This window comes from Telopea speciosissima, unplaced genomic scaffold (genome assembly GCF_018873765.1).
Source record: "Telopea speciosissima isolate NSW1024214 ecotype Mountain lineage unplaced genomic scaffold, Tspe_v1 Tspe_v1.0028, whole genome shotgun sequence".
In the NCBI taxonomy this organism is placed as follows: domain Eukaryota; kingdom Viridiplantae; phylum Streptophyta; class Magnoliopsida; order Proteales; family Proteaceae; genus Telopea; species Telopea speciosissima.
In genome coordinates, this window is record NW_025317364.1 from 27836 (window position 1) to 49427 (window position 21592).

Consider the following 21592-nt stretch of genomic DNA (forward strand, 5'->3'; position numbering starts at 1 on the left):
TTCTTCTGTCCAAATGACACCAGAGGCAGGGATTTCATTGAGGTTAACGGACTGAAGGCAAAGACTGGAAAATTTCTCTGCTTCAAGCCAGTCTCAGGAAGAAGACGAAGCAACAGAGAACCATGTGCAGACAAGGCGATCATTTCCAAGGCGGTAATGTGTCTAGGCATGGGAGCCACGCCTAGAGCGCAACCGGTTAGTGGTCATAAACCCTAATAAGTAATAACCCAGGACTTTAAGTGAAATATATATTTCTTATGATTTTTCCAGCATGGAATATATATTTTCATGAATTTGGTCACTAAAGTGCAAGGCATGAACCACTATTGTGAGACATTTTCCAGTTTCAAAAGAACAAACTAAAAAAAAAAAGTCACCAGTAGTTCCCATCAAAAGATTTTCATGGTTTACATCAAAATTAAGTTCCACAAACCTGCGTTTCGCCACGAGTGAAAAGTGCACTCCCATGCGCTCTTGGAAGCAATCCACACCTGGAGTTTATCACACGTATTCCAGAAGGGGTCCGCCCATCACTTCTTTTTCCTCCCTGTGTAAGGTAAAATATAAAGTAGAAGAACTTCAAATCATAATAATTAGATAGTACTAGATAAAATGATCTAAATGGCTTATTAAGGGAGAAGTCAGATAGTGCACCCTTAAAGATCCTTAAAAATTGCAGGGCACTAGCCAAACATCCATTTAAAAACAGAAGGTCGGGGAAGAGCAAGAAGCCAGGGGAGGAAAGCATTAATCCTTTGTTAAAAGCATACAGAAGCAAGTATGTGCATGCACACAACTAATCTTATGTTTCTTAACTGACTTATCATAACCTTTGTTAAAAACCAAAGCAATATATTAGAGGTTAAACTATAACTGGTCAAATTTTATGTACAGGTTGATGGTTGTTTCCTTTTTTGTTGGTGTTCCTTTCTGCCTTTTAATTTCTTCTATTAGCCTTCAGTCCTTTGAGTACTATGTCCTTATCTGAATGTGTGTCATAAGCTTCAAATTTCACAGTAATATGGCACCAATCAAGTAAGGGGAAGGAACACCACTGTAGATACTGCACACAAGGGTATTGTTCGCTACCATTTCACCTAAAAGCTCGAACTGTTAGGGAAGGACAGCGTCAACGTACACACCAACACTCTCCCGCACGTGTAGGCCAAGATCCCATGGTCCTTGCACGTGGAGCTCACGTGGGAAAACTCTTCCGATGCACTTCCCAAGAGTCGAACACTTGACCTCCCTGCTCTGATACCATGTTCGCTACCATTTCACCTAAAAGCTCAAACTATTAGGGAAGGGCAGCGTCAATGCATACATCAACAGGTACCAACTAAAACAGGTTGTTAAGGATACACTACACGATTAGACCGTCTAGGTTCATATTATGTTAGGATAAGAGCGCTGACTCAATCTTACTATCATACCATATTTGTAATTGATTTCAGCTCTACAAATAAACAATGGCTTCTGTCATTTCTGACAAGCCAATCTATTCTCTCAATCCCTTATTCTCAATTTGGTACCAAAGCTCAATACTTTGAGCATTTAGTTATTGCTTTCCTACTGAAGGAGATCAGCCCCACCACTTGAGGCTTCGGTCTCCCAGGGCTGAGCATGGTCATCTAAAGCTTCTTTCAAACAAATCCAAGATTGCTTAAATCTGATTTATATTGAAGGAGTTATGTTTCGGCCGAACATAATTTGGTGGGCACGAATGCTGTCAAAATCGTTCTGAATGAAAATTTTTTTTTCGACATCAAAACAATATTTTACCGCACTTTTGGTTTTTAGTAATGTTTTACCATATTAAGATTTAATGAGTCTTTGTTTATTTGAGAAAAGCCCCAGCATTTAAAAGTTGAAAATTGCACCTACCGCCGAAAATTCAGTTTTTGTTCTTGAATTGGGGGGGTTTACTTTTTATTCTATTGGAATTTTATTTTTTAACTATTTTTATTGGATTCAAATAGGGGGATATTTGCTTATTTATGAATGATATTAAGCATGTTCTCCTATCCTGGATCTATTTAGGAAAAAGCTCCAACTTTGGAAAGGCAAGCTTCTATCTTATGCGGGTCGCCTGGTTCTTGTCAAAACAATTTTGCAAGTTTCCCATTTCTTCTGGTTTGGTATTTTTGGGCTGCCATTTTCAACTATTAAGTCTTCGGAAGTTCTCATGGCTTCTTTCCTCTGGAAAGGTATAGACTCCTCAAGATTTCTCCATCCTTCAAGTTGGGCTTCTATTTGCCTTCCCAAAGAAGAGGGTGGTCTGGGCCTGCGTCGAATAAAAAATGTTAACTCAACCAGTATCCTCAAGCTCATCTGGAAGATTGTCTCTAAGCCGCATAGCATCTGGGTTGATTGGATTTACTCACGGCCTCTCCGCAACAATTCAATTTGGTTTGCCTCTGTTCCTTTTGATGCCTCTTGGGTCTGGCGTAAAATTCTTGTCCTGCGGCTGATTGCTCTTGATGCCATCAGTTCTCAGATTGGAAATGGCACCTCTACCTCTCACTGGTTGGATCACTGGCATCCTATCGGAATTTTGCACCACATTGTCCCCTCTAGAGTTATCTATAGTTGTGGCTAGAACAAGAACTCCATGGTAGCTGACATCATTTCTGAAAATGATTGGGATCCTCCCCACTCTCCTCATCCAGTTCTCAACTCAGTGTGCGATGTTTTCCCTTCCATTACTAGAAGACCCACTGGGAGGGATGATTGTGTTTTCTGGACTCCTGCATCTTTAGATCTCTTCAGATCCAAATCTGCCTGGAATTTTGTCAGGGCCAGAGGTCCTCTGGTTCCTTGGAGGAAGCTTCTCTGGTACAAATACCATATCCCTAGGCACTATTTTACAGCCTGGAGAGCTCTGTCTAACTGCCTTCCAACGCAGTCCTTTCTTCGCCATCGGCAAATCTAGATCTCCCCTCAATGTTGCCTTTGCTGGAATGCTGTGGAGGACATAGATCATCTCTTTTTTGATTGTCCTCTCCTTCGCTCCATTTGGCAAGGTATTCTCAATAAATGTTGGCCCCATCGAGAATGGATTTGGGTTGACATGTGATGCAGCACCAAGTAGAATGAAGAAGAAGAAGAAGAAGTCCTGACATTAGGGCTTAGTTAAGGAGCCATACCTTAGGTTTACATTCTAGTATTTCCATTCCATACTTAGATAATTTTCTGTTAGTTAAATTGAACCGGTTTAAATTGGTTGCATCCAATTGGTTCAATTTAAGTTATTTAGCTACGTGTCTTTAAATTTAAGTTATTAGGGGTAGATAGGTCATTTTATTGCTTTAAGTTATTAGCTTTAATTTTAATTCCTTCCCTTCCACGATTTATCAAGGGAGAGGTTATTTTGTACTAGGATTTGGCCATTGGCCCTCTATTATAAAATTAGAAAATGTGGGAGGCTCCCCCATAGTTTATTTGAATTAAAAAAAAAAAATGGAGCTTTGCTTGTTGGCTGCCATTCTTGCTGCTCCTTGCTCCTTTGTGAGTGTGCATCCTTGTGGATCTCAAGGTGGAAAGGGATTGGTGGAATCCAATTGACTCCTTACGCCGTGACGGCTGGGAGGATCTTCTTCAGCTGGAAGGTGGTTCTATCCTTCTATCACATAGCTGCTGCCTCCATTGAAGACCTGCTCAATCTAGTAAGTTAATTATCAATTACAGTCATTCCCTTCTTCTCCTAGCCCTCTACAGCCCATCCCATCATTACTTTTATTTTATTTTATTTGAATTCCCTTAAACCCTAACTCATCTAGAACCTGTCCAGCCTTCATCCTTCATCAGTTTTCATCCAAAATTTAACCACAGATCCCTTACTGCCCTCCCTCCACTCGACCTAACCTGCAGCCTCAACTGTCCATAAAAAACCCTAATCCCCTCACTCACATAGAACCCAAAAAAACCCTAAAATTCAGAAACCATACTTCCAGCCATCCATTCCCCTTCAAACTTCAGTTGAGCCTTCCCCTCACTGTTTGGGAAACTCGATCCCCAGTCAAGCCCCACACTACCACTCTAAACCCTAATTTCAACCTAGATTCTAAAACCCAAAACCCAAAACCCTAACACTGGAAATTCAGAATTTTAATTTTTTGTTTAAACCTATTTAAAACCTATACCATTAGCTTCCTTTAGACCTGCCCATCATTATCATATATCACATTCACTCATTCCCCTTACCTAACCCTAATTTTGAGTCAAATCAGCCTACTTTGCCCCAATCGGCTGGTCAATTTCAGAACCATTGTACACCTGGTCTCTAGTAGGACTGCCTCCTATTTAGAGCTACATTAACTTGGTATCAAAGCCATGGATCAACATGGTAATCAAGTATTGAACCCACCTACAGATCCAATGGCTGCTATGTTAGAGCTGTTTCAGAAATTGGCTGTTGAATAGAGGGCTGCAACTGAAGCCAAGAAGGCTACTGCCGATGCCATCATGGCTAGGGTGCAATGATTGGAAGAACAAAGAGTTCCCCTTGATAGAGACAGCAACTTACTCATCGATGAAGACAGGTATCAACTCAATTCAGTGGTACTGAGGCTTCCTGACAGAGATGAGAATACCAGAGATGATTACAGAGTTCACAGAGATGAACCCAGAGATTACAGAGACAGACACAGAGATGACAGAGATCATTACAGAGATCATCGGGACAGAACCAGAGGTACCCGTGAGCCTTCCCGGGAATATAGAGATCGATACAGAGGTTACAGAGACAGAGATAGAGCAGTCGGGACAGAAATAGAGGTCGCCAGCCTGCTTTTGAGGAGTACATGAGATCCTACTTCACTGGAGACCAGGGCCCTAATCGGCGCTACACTGACAACCAGAAGGTGAAGCTTGAGCTGAAAGAATTCGATGGTGATCCTAACCCTCAGGTATTTTATGATTGGATTGCTGCCTTGGATGACTATTTTGATTGGTATGATCTATCTAAAGAGAGGAAAATGAAGCTAGTCCGTACCAAAGTAGTTGGACCAACACGTGAGTGGTGGAGGACCACTGAAAGAGAGATGGACTTCGATGGTACTGCAACCCGCACTTGGGAAGACATGAAATACGACCTGAGTAAGAAATATTTGCCAAGGCACTTCAGGTCTCAATTACAGGATCAATTCAACTCCCTCTGCCAAGGGACCATGACTGTATCTAAGTACATGAGGAAATTCGATGCCCTTTCTTCTCGCACTGGCATTAGGGAGGAGGGCATCCAGATGCTTTCCCGGTTCAGGTTGGGTTTGACAAGTGAGATCAACAGGGCAATTGGGGTGGTTGAAGTTACAGATATTCGAGATTGCTATGAGAAGGCCTTGAAAGCAGAGGAGCTACTAGCTTTAAGCAAACAGCCGGGTTCTACTTCCAAGCCAGCCTACATCAACACTAGCACCTCACGACAGGGTCCTTCTATAGGCAGCACCTCTCGCCCTGCTGTTCCCCCACGTGTTGATGATAAGGGCAAAGCTCCTATGGGACGTAATGAATCTTTCACTTGTTACTACTGTCAAGACAAGGGGCATATTGCTAGGGACTGCCCACACAAGAAGTCCATCAAAGTGGCTGAAGAAGGACCCCACGATGATGATGAAGAAAAGGGTTTCAATGCTTATCTTGCTAATAATGATGAAGATGCGGCCGCTTATTTCGAAGACGAAGGTAATGATCAAAGAGGTGTTCATGTGATGCTTCAAGAGATTGCTGTCCAGCCAGAATTCCAGCCTTCTCCATCCGTCAAAGAGCTGTTGTGCACCTACAAGCTTGAGCCATCTGCTGAGGATGATCTTAAGAGACTTGATCCTGATTAGAATGACTATTCTATGATCTCCAACCATTCATCGGAGATGAATGCTATTAAGTCGGGGAGAGTTGATGCAGCACCAAGTAGGAGGAAGAAGAAGAAGAAGTCCTGACATTAGGGCTTAGTTAGCGAGCCATAGCTTAGGTTTACATTCTAGTATTTTCATTCCATACTTAGTTTATTTTCTGTTAGTTAAATTGAACCGGTTTAAATTGGTTGCACCCAATTGGTTCAATTGGGTCAATTTAAGTTATTAGGGGTAGATAGGTCATTTTACTGCTTTAAGTTATTAGCTTTAATTTTAATTCCTTCCCTTCCACAATTTATCAAGGGAGAGGTTATTTTGTACTAGGATTTGGCCATTGGCCCTCTATTATAAAATTAGAAAACGTGGGAGGCTCCCCCACAGTTTATTTGAATTTAAAAAATAAATAAAAATTGAGCTTTGCTTATTGGCTGCCATTGTTGCTGCTCCTTGCTCCTTTGTGAGTGTGCATCCTTGTGGATCTCAAGCATAGTTCGAAAACTCGTTTCGTTTCAGTGTTTCGGGCTGACCAAAATATCCGAAATTTCGGATATTTCAATCGAAATTTTGCATTTTTCTGTTATGTTTCGGTAGGTCATTTCGGTGGGTTTTAGGCCAAGTTAAGGCCTGACACTTCATGGAAACCCTATTTTAGGCTATATAAACACATTTAAATGTTCGAATTGCAAAAATAGTCACCCAAAGTGGTGTTTTGGATTTGCACCATTGATTGGCAATGTATGGTCGAATCCTAATGTATAACTTAGTTAATTACACATACACATTGTTTAAGACTTTAAGTACTAGAGGACATAATAAATTAATGATTAATAAGCAATTTAAACAAGTAAATTGATTTGGAAGTTGGAAACATAAAGTGAATGATTCATAAGTCATAACTTAAGTCATAATATTAAGTACGATAAGTAAATAACAAGTTAAGAAGATGATATCAATATAACAATATCCCCACTAGTCCAATACAAGTCAAGTAGTCATCTAGTGACTCAAATGTTTACATATATTCTAATAATAACTACTCCGACGTCCAGGATCGACCCCACTCATAGGCCGATGGAGCCGACGTGCATTGTTCTCCGACTGTAGGACAAATGAATGCCACGTCATAGTATGGGAGAAGAAACGAACGAGACTAACGAGTTTTGGTATTTATAAAGCTACTTTTGAAAAAGGAACCTCGATATCTCGCGAGATTTTGATTTTGTCTCGATATATTGTGAGATGGTCGAAATTTCGACCGAGTTTTTGCATTTTTTTTATTCGAGCTGCTGTTTCATTTCGGTCAGGTCGAGATACTTGAAATATTCGAGATCTCGACCGAGATTTCGCGAGATTTAGTACCATGATCTCAAGGTGGAAATTAATTGGTGGAATCCAATTGACGCCTTAAGCCGTGTGACGGCTGGGAGGATCTTCTTCAGCTGGAAGGTGGTTCTATCCTTCTATCACATAGTTGTTGCCTCCATTGAAGACCTGCTCAATCTAGTAAGTTAATTATCAATTACAGTCATTCCCTTCTTCTCCTAGCCCTCTACAGCCCATCCCATCATTCCTTTTATTTTATTTTATTTGAATTCCCTTAAACCCTAACTCATCTAGAACCTGTCCAGCCTTCATCCTTCATCAGTTTTCATCCAAAATTTAACGATAGATCCCTTACTGCCCTCCCTCTAGTCGACCTAACCTGCAGCCTCAACTGTCCATCAAAAACCCTAATCCCCTCACTCACATAAAACCCAAAAAAAACCCTAAAATTCAGAAACCATACTTCCAGCCATCCATTCCCCTTCAAACTTCAGTCGAGCCTTCCCCTCACTGTTTGGGAAACTCAATCCCAATTCCAGCCCCAAAATACCACTCTAAACCCTAATTTCAACCTAGATTCTAAAGCCCAAAACCCGAAACCCTAACCCTGGAATTTCAGAATTTTAATTTTTTGTTTAAACCTATTTAAAACCTATACCATTAGCTTCCTTTAGACCTGCCCATCATTATCATATATCACATCCACTCATTCCCCTTACCTAACCCTAATTTTGAGTTAAATCAGCCTACTTAGCCCCAATCGGCTGGTCAATTTCAGAACCATTGTACACCTGGCCTCTAGTAGGACTGCGTCCTATTTAAAGCTACATTAACATGACTTTTGGTGGTTCTTCTATTTGCGATACTGTGGGGAAGCTTGCTTTTTGCGCTGTCATCAACCACATATGGATGGAGCGTAACATCAGGAAATGGACCTCCAACTCTAGGTCTCTTAGATAGATTTGGGATGCCATTTCTTTTGATATTAGAACAAAGCTTTCTTCTGTTCAGTTTGTTTGTTCTGATTCCCCAAGGAACAGGCATATTGTTGTGTCCTGGGGATTTCCCTCTTCCTCTCTCCAGCCTTTTTCCTCCTCTTCTTGAGGTAGGGGTTGCTTGTGTATTTGTGTATTTCTTTTCCTTTTTCTTTCTCCCTTTCGGGGGTCCTTTGTAGTTCTTTCTTCTTGGTAATGAAATTTTTATTCATCCAAAAAAAAAGTTACTGTCCTGGTTTCCCACTAAGTCAAACTCCTATTTGGACTTTGATTTTTCAAAATCTGATAGTGCCATTGTGTTTAAATGGCCCAAAATAGGTTAGTATACCAAGTTTCATGACCAAACTAGTTCAAAAACCCACTGAACCCATCAACCGAGTTCAAAAAAATAAAAATGCACCAACTCACCGAGATCTCGGCCCAACTCGGTTTTTTGGCTGGGCAAAACCAGTACCGAAACCGAGTTCTCGAACCATGGTGCTAGGGAATGTGAAAATGTAATTGTTAAGCAGAAACAAGGTGAGGAATTCATACATGTAACGTATTGTATTTGTGTGTTATTGGTTTTATGTTACATATGTGAGGGAAGCAATGCATGTAATGTATAATTGTGTTTGTACTGAGGTATTAACATAAGTATAAATATGTGAGGAAATCATATTAATGTTTCTATATGAGTATATGATACATACTAGAATGCTTGAGTTTGGTTTTCGACAGATGTGATTAGTCGCATAGTGAATCAGCATGCTTTAAGTTAATGAATTCCTGACTTTTGTGTACGGTATATGATTGTGAGAGTTTAGTATATAAGCTGCTATGTGAGGTGTGTTGCTTATCATGATAAATTTGAAATGGTATGTTTGTGAGAAGGATGAAATGGTGTTAAGGTTATTTTGAATGATACATGACAACATGTATGAGCTTATGTCTGAATATGAGAATATGTACAAGATATGTAAATGTGAGAATGTGAAATATGTCTGTGTACTTGTGTATGAGGATTTGTATATGTAACGAGAAAGAGACAGTACTAATAGAGTTTTATCTCCTATCTTATGAGGGCAATATGAGCGGTATGTTTGGGAGTGCCACGGCGATGCATAGTGGCAGGACACCCAGAGTATGACAGAGATAAGTAGCGGTATGACTGTGGGTGTGTGACGGCGATGCAAAGCGGCACAATAAGGGATGTGAACCCAGCATATGACGGTGATACAGAGTGATATGACTGAGGTTATTTACTAGCATGTGATGGCAATATGAAACGGCATGGCTAGCTATGTTTAAAGGCATCAAAGACAGCTGCTGATCACAGTGTGTCATTTCTTCTTGTTATGTGTTATGGTAGTACAGTGGATGCTTAAATTTTAGTTTTTAAGTGCCTTATCATGAAGATGTTTGTTTCCTAATTTGATGATATGAGTATAATATGTTTCTACTTTCTATATGGATATTGAAGTATGTGATCAATTCTCAAGCGAGATTGCTGCATTCACAAGCATCCCTTTCTGTCAAAGTTGATATTATTTCATATGTAAGAATTGATCCTCAGAGAGGATTTATATAAGAGATTACAGGATACCCTATGTAAGAATTGATCCATAAATACCCCTCGCTCTCTCGTGCTAATGGTCATTTTGCTCGGAAATTCCCTAGCTAGTCCAGGGTACCGGTGAGCTCCTCGCTCACTCCGACGGCCTCATCGCTCCATCAGTGAGCCATTTCCCAGGCTTACAAGGTCTGGTTATCTGGTGAAACTCAAGGACAATACCCCCAGACCAGGTAAGTATCACAGCACCCTTACCCCTGGTTTTCTCTACCTCCTCCCACAATTCTCTCTCTAACCTGCGATTACACCTGCTCCAAACCCTCGATTACACCTGCTACCTCTTTCCTACCCACGATTCCTCTCCAAATCCACGATCCCTCTCCACAGCCTAGCCCAAACCGATTCTACCCCACAACCTCGCCGTAGACTACATCACCTCTAAACCCTTCGACTTACCTCTCCAATCTCGAGTCTCCCATATGTCTGATAACACCTACACCATTATCTCTTAACCTTGATCTGTCTCAACCCAACACTAGATTATCGCCACCAAACCTAAGCACCACCTCTCCATTCTAGTTTTTATCTCTCACAAGGCTTGTCCTTGAGCTCGGTATTTTCCTTCTAGTTTCCTCAACTTTGATTCCTTCAATCAGATTATCTCTTTGATTTCTGCTACCTCACACCCAAGCGCACCTCCCGGATTATTCCACAGCCATCCATAGCTCCTGAGGATCCCTCTTTCTCCTCCACCACTCACTTAAACGTGATTTCTTGATTTCTCAATTTCCACAGTGTTCCTCCCAAGCCCTGATTTCTTCTCTCAGCCACTAGCTATACCGGCAGCATTTTTCTCGACCCACGATTTCCTCTGAATTCGCTACAGTACACTACTACGCTGTAGTGTTTAGTCCGAAATTTAAATTGTGGTTTGCCGGCTGGTAAACCATTTTCTACTCTATACTGGGTAGCGAACTCTGATACATGTTGGCCCTGTTGCAGCTGTGAAGGGTCTTTGTTACTTTACCCTGTTTTGCTATATATTACCTTGCTCTGATATATATTGTCTTATTACATTGTGGCTTATACTATTACCCTGTTCTATTACATATTCTGCTGTACATTATTTTTTACATTGTTGCTATATAATATTCTTTCTATTGTTGCCTCTAATTCCATCAATGTGCTTTATATTAGTCTAAAATCCTGGCTGTTGTTTACTGTTTATTGGTTCTATTACCCTGTTCTATTACCTATTTTATTATACATTGTTTTTACATTGTTGCCATATACTATTCTTTCCATTGTTGCTTCTAAATCCCCACCCTGATTGTTGATTATTGCTTACCCCTCATATTTGTTTTTTTATTTTCTTGGGCTTATGTCGTGCTTATCTTCACTTTGCTCGGATTTAAAATTTTACCCTATAAATCATATTTCTTTTTAAATTACACCTTTATATTATATAGTAGTTATCTTATACTAGTGCGTCAGGTAGGCAGCCGGCACTATATTCTATACAGCCAATCCCTTTTGCATGGATCCTACTATCTTTTGATTATCCCTTATCTTGTTTTATATCATGTCTTCAAGTACTAATCATGTTCATAAGCGTAGGATTAGATTTGCATCCTGGAACATCGGATCTTTGACAGGTAAGAGTATGGAGTTGATTGATGCTATGCGAAGAAGAAGAATTAATGTGGCATGCATTCAAGAAACTAGATGGAAGGGTCACAAAGCGAAGGCATTAGATGATTTCAAACTATGGTACTTGGGAGATGAAAGTGGGAGAGGTGGAGTGGGCATAGTTGTGGACAAAGACCTTAAGAACGAAGTAGTGGATGTTAAAAGATTAGGGGATAGGATCATATCTATCAAGCTGGTGCTAGACAACGAAGTTATCAACATTGCTAGTGCCTACGCACCCCAAGCAAGTTTGGATGAGAGTGTTAAAATACAATTCTGGGAGCACATGGATGGATTAGTACAGGGTTTTGGTTCGGGAGAGAAAATTATTATTGGAGGGGATCTTAACAGACATGTGGGCAGGGATCGTAGAGGCTTTGAAGAGGTTCACGGAGGATACGGAGTTGGAGAGAGGAATGAAGAGGGGATATCAGTGTTAGACTTTGCGATAGCATTTGACCTGTGCATTGCAAATACCTTTTTTAAAAAGAGAGATGAACATTTAATTACCTACAAGAGTGGGCACCATGCAAGCCAAATAGATTTTTTCCTAACAAGAAGGTCTGACAGACCTTTATGTAAGGACTGTAAGATTATACCAGGAGAGAGCTTAACCGCCCAACATCGACTGATGGTCTTAGATATGTACCTCAGTACGGGACAACGTAAGAAGGCAAAACAAGTTTACCCTAAGATAAGATGGGGGCGACTCCAAGGAGTTCTCTTAGAGTCATTTTCCGATAAAGTAGCTCTACAAGGAAAGTGGGATTCTGAGGGAGATACCAATGAGATGTGGACTGAGATGACGACTTGTATTAAGAAGGTTGCTAAAGAAGTCCTAGGGATTTCAAAAGGTATGCGTGTGGCCCCTAAAGAGACTTGGTGGTGGGATGACAAAGTTTAAGCAGCCATTAAGACTAAGAAAGCTCATTTTAAGACTTGGCAAAGGACTAAAGAGGCAGATGATAAGATGAGATATTATGCAGCCAAAAAAGAAGCTCGGAAAACTGTGGGGAAAGCAAGAGCGAAAAAATATGATGACCTCTATAAAAAACTTAATACAAAGGAAGGGGAAAATACAATTTATCGGATAGCCAAAGTAAGAAAAAGGAAGAGCAGAGATTTGGATCATGTTAGATGCATTAAGAGTGAGGAAGGTCGAGTATTAATACGAGATGAGGACATTATGGAGAGATGGGGTGAATATTTTTACAACCTACTTAATAGAGCTATCTTGACCGATAGGATGGATTTAGAAGTGGAGAGGATTAGTCTTGAAGCCAACACACGTCATGAACATCTACAACAAGTTGGTGAGGCTGAAGTTAAAGAGGCCCTGCGGAAGATGAAGGTTGGGAAATCACCGGGACCGGATGAGATCCCAATTGAAGTGTGGAAGAGCTTAGGAGCACGTGGGATATCTTGGCTAACCAAGTTGTTTAACAAGATTTTGAGTACAAAGAAAATGCCAGATGAGTGGAGGAGAAGCATTGTAGTCCCAATTTATAAGAATAAAGGTGATATCCAGAACTGCAATAACTATAGGGGCATAAAACTAATGAGTCATACCATGAAACTTTGGGAAAAAATCATTGAAGTTCACTTAAGAAGAGAAACTGTTATATCGGAGAACCAATTTGGTTTTATGCCAGGGAGATCCACGACAGAACCTATTTACCTTTTAAGGAGACTTATGGAAATATTTAGAGCGTACAAAAGGAACCTCCATATGATATTTATTGACTTAGAAAAGGCCTATGATAGAGTCCCTAGAGAGCTCATTTGGCATGTCCTAGAGAAGAGAAGGAGCTCAAGTAACTATGTGGACATAATCAAGGACATGTATGAGGGCGTGGTGACGAGTGTCAAAACTGCAGAGGGCCAAAGTAGTGAATTCCCTATAACAATTGGGTTACATCAAGGATCAGCTCTAAGCCCCTATTTGTTTGCACTCATAATGGATGATTTAACCAGGCACATTCAAGATGAGGTCCCTTGGTGTATGCTTTTTGCTGATCATATTGTTTTGATGGATGAGACAGTGGAAGGGATTAATGCAAAGCTAGAGTTATGGAGATCAAAATTGGAATCGCGAAGCTTTAAGTTAAGCAGAATAAAGACAGAGTATTTGATGTGTAACTTCAGTCAAACCAGGAGAGGTGATGAAGTGGTGAAACTTGAGGAGCGAGCGCTACCACAAAGTGAATGCTTTAGATACTTGGGGTCAACCATTAACAAAGAGGGTGATATAGAGGATGATGTTTCCCACAGAATTAAAATAGGATGGATGAAGTGGAGAGGTGCATCGGGAGTGTTATGTGACAAATGCATGCCTATTAAGCTTAAAGGAAAATTCTATAGGACAGTTATAAGACCAGCCATGACTTATGGAGCGGAATGTTGGGCAGTTAGGAAGAGTAATATAGATAAGATGAGTGTAGCAGAGATGAGGATGTTGAGGAGGATGTGTGGCAAGACCAGGAGAGATAGAGTAAGGAATGATTGTATTAGAAACAAATTGGGAGTTGCACCAATCTAGGACAAGCTTCGCGAGAGCCGCTTGAGGTGGTATGGTCATGTCCAACGGAGACCTATGGATGCACCAGTAAGGAAGAGTGACCAGATTCAGTTTGACGGAGCTAAAAGAGGTAGGGGCAGGCCTAAGATGACTATTGGAGAAGTGGTAAGAAAGGATATGCATGCGGTAGGGCTCAATCCTAGTATGACCGTAGATAGAGTTGTTTGGAGGACTAGGACCCGTGAAGCCGACCCCTCGTAGGGGAATGTTCCTGGGATGCTGTTTTGACCTGTTTTTCCTTTACTTATTTTCTATTCTTCTCTCTTTTACTTCTTGTACTTCTTTTTACTTCTCTTATTTCTTTTACTATCATAGCCTCTTCGGATCCATGTAGCCGACCCCATTTAATTGGGATAAGGTTATGGTTGTTGTTGTTGTTGTTGTTGATGAGTTCAGAGGAGAGGTGTACACAGCTCCAGACTCTACGGCTGTGAGTGCACACGGTGCACTAATCTTAGAGACAGGGTGTGAGAACTTATGACGTTTGATAAACAATATGACAATATAATCTTTTGTTGTAAAAGAACTTTTGATAAATATGTTAAACTTTAGTATTTGCCACCAGTAGATGCATATACAATGTGAATCTTAAATGTGTTAATAGATGTATACTCAAGCCATGTTTTATTTTTTCTATTGTTTCTCAAGTTTTAAGAAGAAAATTCAGAAATCGAAGAAGAAATCAAGAGGGAAAGAAGAAATCGAAGAAATCGAAGAGGGAAAGAAGACAGAAGAAGAAATCGAAGAGGGAAAGAAGACAGAAGAAGAAATCGAAAAAGAAATCGGAAGAAATTGAAGAGGGAAAGAAGAAATCAAGAGGGAAGAAGAAATCGAAGACAAGAAGAAGAAATCGAAGAGGGAAAGAGAGTCAGAAGAAGAAATCAAAGAGGGTCGCTTATGGCGTAGGTCGCCATGCAGCTCCTCTCTAGCGCCAGATGCATAGGCGCGCGCCCCCCCCACGTTATTTATTATAAGGGAGTTGGGTTATTATTCAAACGTGAATGGTGGTTTCTGACCAATGCCCGTGAGGGCAGTACCTTATACCCTGTCCGGGTTTGGGAAGTTACATCGTACATTGAAGATTTCAAATGTCATCTATGTGTCCATATGATCCTAAAAGACACTGAACATCATTTCCTCTAAACTATGAACTTGTACTGCTATAGGACAATCACTATGTCAAATATCCTGCTATCAAAACTTAGAAGCAAACTATGTTAAGAAAATGGAAATCATTGATTTTCAGGAACAGTGAGGCAGTGTTTGAGATTGAGATTCCATTCTGGCAGTAAAATGTCAGACATTTCAGACCAACATCCTGTAGAATGGTTAAACCTAGCCGCCACCCCACACCCCCAAGAAAGGAATCTTTCAGCCAAAACAGGCTTCTTTATGTTAGGAGAAGTTCGGGAGGTTAGGCGTTTATCCTCCACCAAACCATGTTAGGTCCCTCCCTCTCTCTCTCCCTCCTATTATTTCTGAGACATTCTGTTTTCTAAACACACCAGACAACAATTTAAAAAACATGCACATTAACAAAAGGTTTCAGGAAATCAATCATAAGAACAACGATCACAAATCATTATTCCAGTTTCTATGTACTGTAGAAAAGAAAATCATACCTCCACAATACGTTTGCGCAAGAATTTGGACGTAACTTCCTTAAAAACCAGCTTTACATCTACTTCTGAGAAAAACTATAACAAGACATTATGGAGGTCAAGTTACATAATTTGTAGAACTACTATGAGATGATATAGTATCACAAAAAGATAGTTCTTCCTATCAAACTCAAAACACATTCATTTTCGAAATATAAAAGGAAGCCATTTGATTACACGAATCTGAATAGCACCTCGAAACTGTCCACAGGACCAAGCAAAAATAGCATGGACTCGTCAGCCTTACAGTTGGACTAAAAAACACCTGTGTGGTCTTAACTGAAAATCATTAATTGAGATGAACACCCTTTCAAACCAGTCTTTAGACACTGAGAAGTTCAAACAGTTCATATTTTTCCAAACAGTTATGGTTTTGCAATACTAATGTTATGGGCCCAAATAAATAGATTTAAAAGGCCAAATCTGCCCCACATCTATTAAACCATAGACAAAAAAAAAGGAGGGTCATATGGGCCCCTGAGAGAGAGTTAGCTGCTCCAAAGAGCTTCCAGATGATGGTCCCTTCTCTCTCGTTAGAATGTCAGTGACAATTGGACAATCTGTTCAATTTTGTAAAGAATGGATGTAATCACCACCCAACCGAATAAGAAGAAAACCAGGAAATATATATAACCCAAAGAGATTAAATACAACTGCAACATAACATTTTTTCACTTAAAGATGCATTGCATTACGATTTACAAGCAATTAATGTTCATTAAAAATATCATACAAAGTTATTTTGAGGTATATTTTCATATATTTATCCAAGATTCTTTTCAATTATTTGGAAAATCTACCCAGCAATAAAGATATGATCACCAAGTATATACATTACCACATTACCGTACGTTATTGCTTGATTACACTAATATGACCTACAAGGTATTCTGTATCGATACGTATTCGCATCAGAAGACACAGATATAATGCACTTGAGATACAACATGATAAAATAAATAAAAACATTGTATTAAAGTAAGTATCAATCGTCTTGGTTGATACAACCCGATACGGCTCGGTACAGCAAGATCGTTGAAACGGGGAGAGGAAGTAACAGAGAGAGAAGGGGGAGAGCCTCTGCAGAGGTCACTGCCACCGGAAGCAGCAGAACAACGGCCACCACCACCACCACTACCAGCAGCAGCAGCAGCCGCTGCTGCAGAATAAGGATGAGGAAAAGAAGAAGAAGAAAAAAGAGAAGGGAGGAGGCAGAAGAGGGGCCAACATCAGAGGGGGGGAAGAAGAAAAAATGGGGAGAGGAAGTAACAAGGAGAGAGAGAAGGGGGAGAGCCTTTGCAGCCGCCACCCCACCACCACCAGAAGCAGCGGCCACCATCACTGCCACCATCACCGGAGCAGCAGTAAGCTACCTCTACCAGAGCAGCAGCAGCAGCAGCCACCACCACCACTGAAGACAGCAGCAGTGGCAACCGTAGTCATCACTTGAGCAGCAGCAGCCAAGAAAAAGAATAAAGATGAGGTGGAGGAGGAAGCGTTTACCTTACCTCTTGAGTCATGACAACTTGGGTCTCCACTCTCGCTGTTGACGTTTGACCTCACTAACGGTAAATTTCAGGAGGAACAACGCAGATTTGGAATGGAAATTGGGGGTTCAAGTCTTCCAAGTAGGGTTTTGGAATTCTCCAGACTCTCAGTGTTACACTGATAGTCATGAATGGAAAGACGATACGGATTTTGGGGGTCCTTGGTAAGTTTCTCATTTTACCTATTTATGAAATACTTGCCTAGTTATGCTTAGTTGTTTTAGACAAAACAAAAAGCTTTAAAAAAGCCCAAAAAAATAGGCTATTAAAATAAGTTTTAATCAGGTTCCTGTGGTCTGGCCACCCATGAAGGCTTCCATGCACTATGACCACTTAATGTGCCACATGGAAGTATGATTTGAAAAATTCAACCATTGATAACCACACATTAATTGTCACAGTAAAACTCAATCATTACCACCAATGCACTGTGTTTAGAATGTCAAAAATAGGCTCTTGTTGAAATATGGGTATTAATGTAACATGGGTCAACCATGTTATAAGGTCGACCCATGGGGTTTTCTCTATTCTAGTTTCTCCTAAGGGTATTATTGTAATTGTTTCTATTCTGGAATCTTCTTCATATCTATTATAAATAAATCGTGTGGGGGCTGTCACATTGACAAGCCATTCCAATTATTCCATCATGGCATCAGAGCCAAAATCTATCCTACGAAATAAATCCCAATTCAATTGATCTCCCTTCTTGAGTTAGATTTTTTCCTTCATCTCTCCCTTCCTCTCAAGATCGATCCCTCTTAGATCGATTCTTCCTCCATTCTTCTAGTTCTTCAAAACCTTAAACCCAACCTTACAACCTAGATTTTTTTTCCCCTCTAGTCTCCATCGTTTTTTGGGGGGCAGTACTTTAAGGTGATCAATAATGATCTAGTACTTGCCCTGGATCTTACCTCCTTTTTTCTATCCTATATTTATGATCTCCATACAGATCGAGATCATTATTTGAAGCCATTGCAGATTTTTTTTAGAGAGATACTCTAAGCCACGATCTGCACTTTTTTTTTCCCAGGTCTTCTACAGAAACCAAGAATCATCCTTCTGCAGAAAATGATAACTGCAAATTTTCTGCAGATCGACTTTGTGATTTGGGCTATTTTTCTGCATCTTTTGTGATCGATATTGTGCAACTATCATCACTATGCCTGATTCAGACGTATCCACTGCATCTACTGGCCCATCTGTTACACAAGGGAATCATCATGAATATCCTTCTTTTCCAGCCAGTCCAGTGAAGCTCGATGGCACACGTTACTTACTATGGTCTACATCAGTTTTTCTCTCCATTGATTCACAGGGCTATAAGGGATATATATATGGTACTGCTGTCAAGCCAAGTGATGCTGGTCCAGTACAAGATAAGTGGAGTTCAAATAATTCACTGGTTATGTCTTTTCTTCTCAGTTCTATGACTCCAGCCATTGCCCGTGGCTATGTATTGCTTAATTCAGCCGCCAAGATTTGGAAGGCTGCAAAAGATACCAATTCCCAAGTAGGGAATGATGCACAAGTTTATGATATTCAAAGAAAAATCCATGCAACCAAACAGGGAGAACTCACTTTGTCACAATACTACTCTGAACTCCATAGTCTATGGCAAGAGCTAGATTACTATGATAATTTTCAACTTGACTATCCTTCTGATGTTACAAAATTTCAGCAAAGGGAGGATAAATTCAGAATTTACACTTTTTTGACTGGACTCAATGTGGAATATGACCAGCTAAGGTCTCAGGTTTTGAGTCGTTCTCCTTTTCCCACTTTGGAGTAGGCCTACTCTATGATACAGTTGGAGGATACTCGTTGGTCCACTATGTTACCCCTCACTCAGCTAGAGAGATCAGCTTTACTTACTTCTGGGGGTGGCTCTTCTAATACTGGTACACGTTCCTCGTCTGAGAAGGAACCTCTTAAATGTACCCATTGTGGAAAGGAACAACATACTGTCGATTATTGCTGGAAGTTGCATGGTCGGCCATCTGATACGTCTGATGGTCGTGGTGATGGCCAGGGCCGAGGCTGAGGTCGTTGTCGTGGTAATGGTGGCCGTGGTGGTATACAGGCCAATCTTACTGAAGCAACCGAAACATCTTCTTCATCTCCTGATACCACAATTTCAGCAGAGGAGCTTGCTGCATTTCGTCATATGGTGACCAACTTTGGGTCCCTCACATCAACATTTGCCTCTGCCTCTACCTCGACTGTGGTTTCCTCTTTTGAATCCAACATTGTTTTCTCCAAACCAAGTATTTCTTTTGGTGGTCATTGTGCTTCGGCATTATCCCATCCTTGGATAATCGATTCCGGAGCTACTGATCACATGACTGGTACATCGAATTTATTGTTCCGTTATTCTCCTTCTTCTGGCAAGGATAAAATTAAAATTGCCGATGGTTCTTGTGAAACCCACCTCTAATTTGAACTTTTTCGAACTTGTGTGATTACAGGTTCTGGGTCTGTGTCTATGCTTGCCTCTATGTTGTGGGCTGCATCAGTGGTTGATTCAGAGCAACCCATTGACACACCTATAGAGGATTCTGAGGAGGCAGGACAGCTAGCGATCCTTGAGTCTGAGAATCCTGCCGGGTCCTAGCATATCAGTTTCTTATGCCACACATGCTGGATTGAGCATATGCAGAACCTCACCATATCCTAGGCCAGTATATAGGTAAGAATCGCATTCTATGTATATATATATTGTATTCTTGCTTAATTACTGTACTAGGGACAGAATAGTAATTTTTACTTAGTGGGACCCACACCCCTTTGTAGATCTTGGCTACTTAGATGCCAACATACCCGGGCCCACTTCCATGACCTTTAAAATCCTAAGTTTTAACTTCAAAACTTAAACTAAGTAATTAATTTACTTTAGAAATAGATTTGTAAAATTACATTCTTTAAACCAATTCTAATTATAACAAACCAAAAGTCTTTAGTAGGACTTAGTATATAATGAATCCTTAGTTTACAATTCATTCTTACATCTAAACAAGAATCGATTTCAGCTTGAGACCTTAGAAGAAACTAAGGAAAAGAGAAAGAAGAAGAAGAAAAGCTAGGGCTAATCCTTTCCAACTTGGAGTTATACTTGGAGCTTGGGATTTTGGGATTTTGGGGCTGCCATCATCAATTAAACCCTAATTTCAGGTAGGACATCTAAACCTTAATCCTGTTTTCCAAAATCCCTCTCTTCTCTGTTCTCTTATGGCTGAATTCTTGACTCACACCAACCTAACCCTAATTTAGGTTGTTAATAACCCTAACCCTAACCTAATTAAATAAAATTACTATCCTAGGACAGCACCCAATCTTAAACCTGAGTTCTCAATGTTTTATCTAATTATTCTTGCTGAATTCTCCTTAGGATTAAAACCCAATTCAGCCTATACCTAAGGTATTAGATAGCTTGTGATAAATTCCCAATTTGGACTTAGATATAGTTTAACAGACCACCAAAACCATGCTGTAATACCAACTTCTTATCTTCTTCTTTTGTTTCAGCCATATTCTCAAAAATTGCAGAATTTATATTTTGTTTAATTTTAATTAGAAAACCTAATTAGATCTTACATGCAATTAGGTCAAAACCTCCCCTTTGTTGTATTCTATCAAAGCCCTAAACTAATTTTGAGAAGATAGCCCCATACATGAATGATCCATAAGTTTTGGATCTCAAAATAACTACTGGTTGTCCAACCGGATTCAGACACCTGAGTCCTACGGTCAACCGGATTCAGCCAGTTCTGAATCCGGTTCTACCCACAGCTTTGGTTTAGTTCTTGTATACTTTGGGCCTTTGCCCAAGGTTATGTTAGACCTAACAAATGTTGTATATTGATTATATAGGCCATAGTAACATCAAGAGGGTAATAGTTGTGTGTATTGGAGCTTCAGTTGACTAGGATTTATTCTCCAATACAGTTAAGGGAATTCTGACTTTTCTTTGGAGTGTTTCTTCTTAATTTACTATTTATGCTGGCTGCCATTGACATGCATCATCATAGTAGTATAATTATGTAGTTCTGTAGCTTTTGTTTTGCATTAGATGAATGCATGTTATAGGTGTCATTTCATATTGCATTTGCATACTTTTACAATGATCTATTGAGATGTATTGAAAAATGATGTTGGATTTCTAAATTACTATCTATTGCTGCCTCATATGACATCATGTTTAGAAATGTATATGGTTAGGCTATCATAAACCCAAATGCTACGCCCCTTCCCAACAGGGGTAAGGTGTTGGATAATCTGTGGCAGGTCTGAAGGGTTAATACCGAAATGTCATTCACTGTCCCAGGTCTGATGAGTACATACTGGAATGGGAACAACAGTACAGTTATCACTGGGGGTTCGTCGGAGTCTGATGTGTAT

The 21592-nt window shown here is 40.2% G+C and overlaps 1 protein-coding gene across 1 annotated transcript in view; it reads right to left on the reverse strand.

The window, feature by feature from the left end:
* The window catches only part of LOC122647341 (polyribonucleotide nucleotidyltransferase 1, chloroplastic), a gene marked incomplete at its 3' end in the record, with an annotated part of 163933 nt that overhangs the window by 26998 nt on the left and 115343 nt on the right, over window positions 1-21592 (reverse strand). The window contains exons 11-12 of the mRNA XM_043840771.1: window positions 15612-15686; window positions 434-547 (exon numbers count right to left, since the gene is read on the reverse strand). Coding sequence (XP_043696706.1) covers window positions 434-547; window positions 15612-15686 — 189 coding nt within the window. The remainder of the gene's footprint in view (window positions 1-433; window positions 548-15611; window positions 15687-21592) is intronic.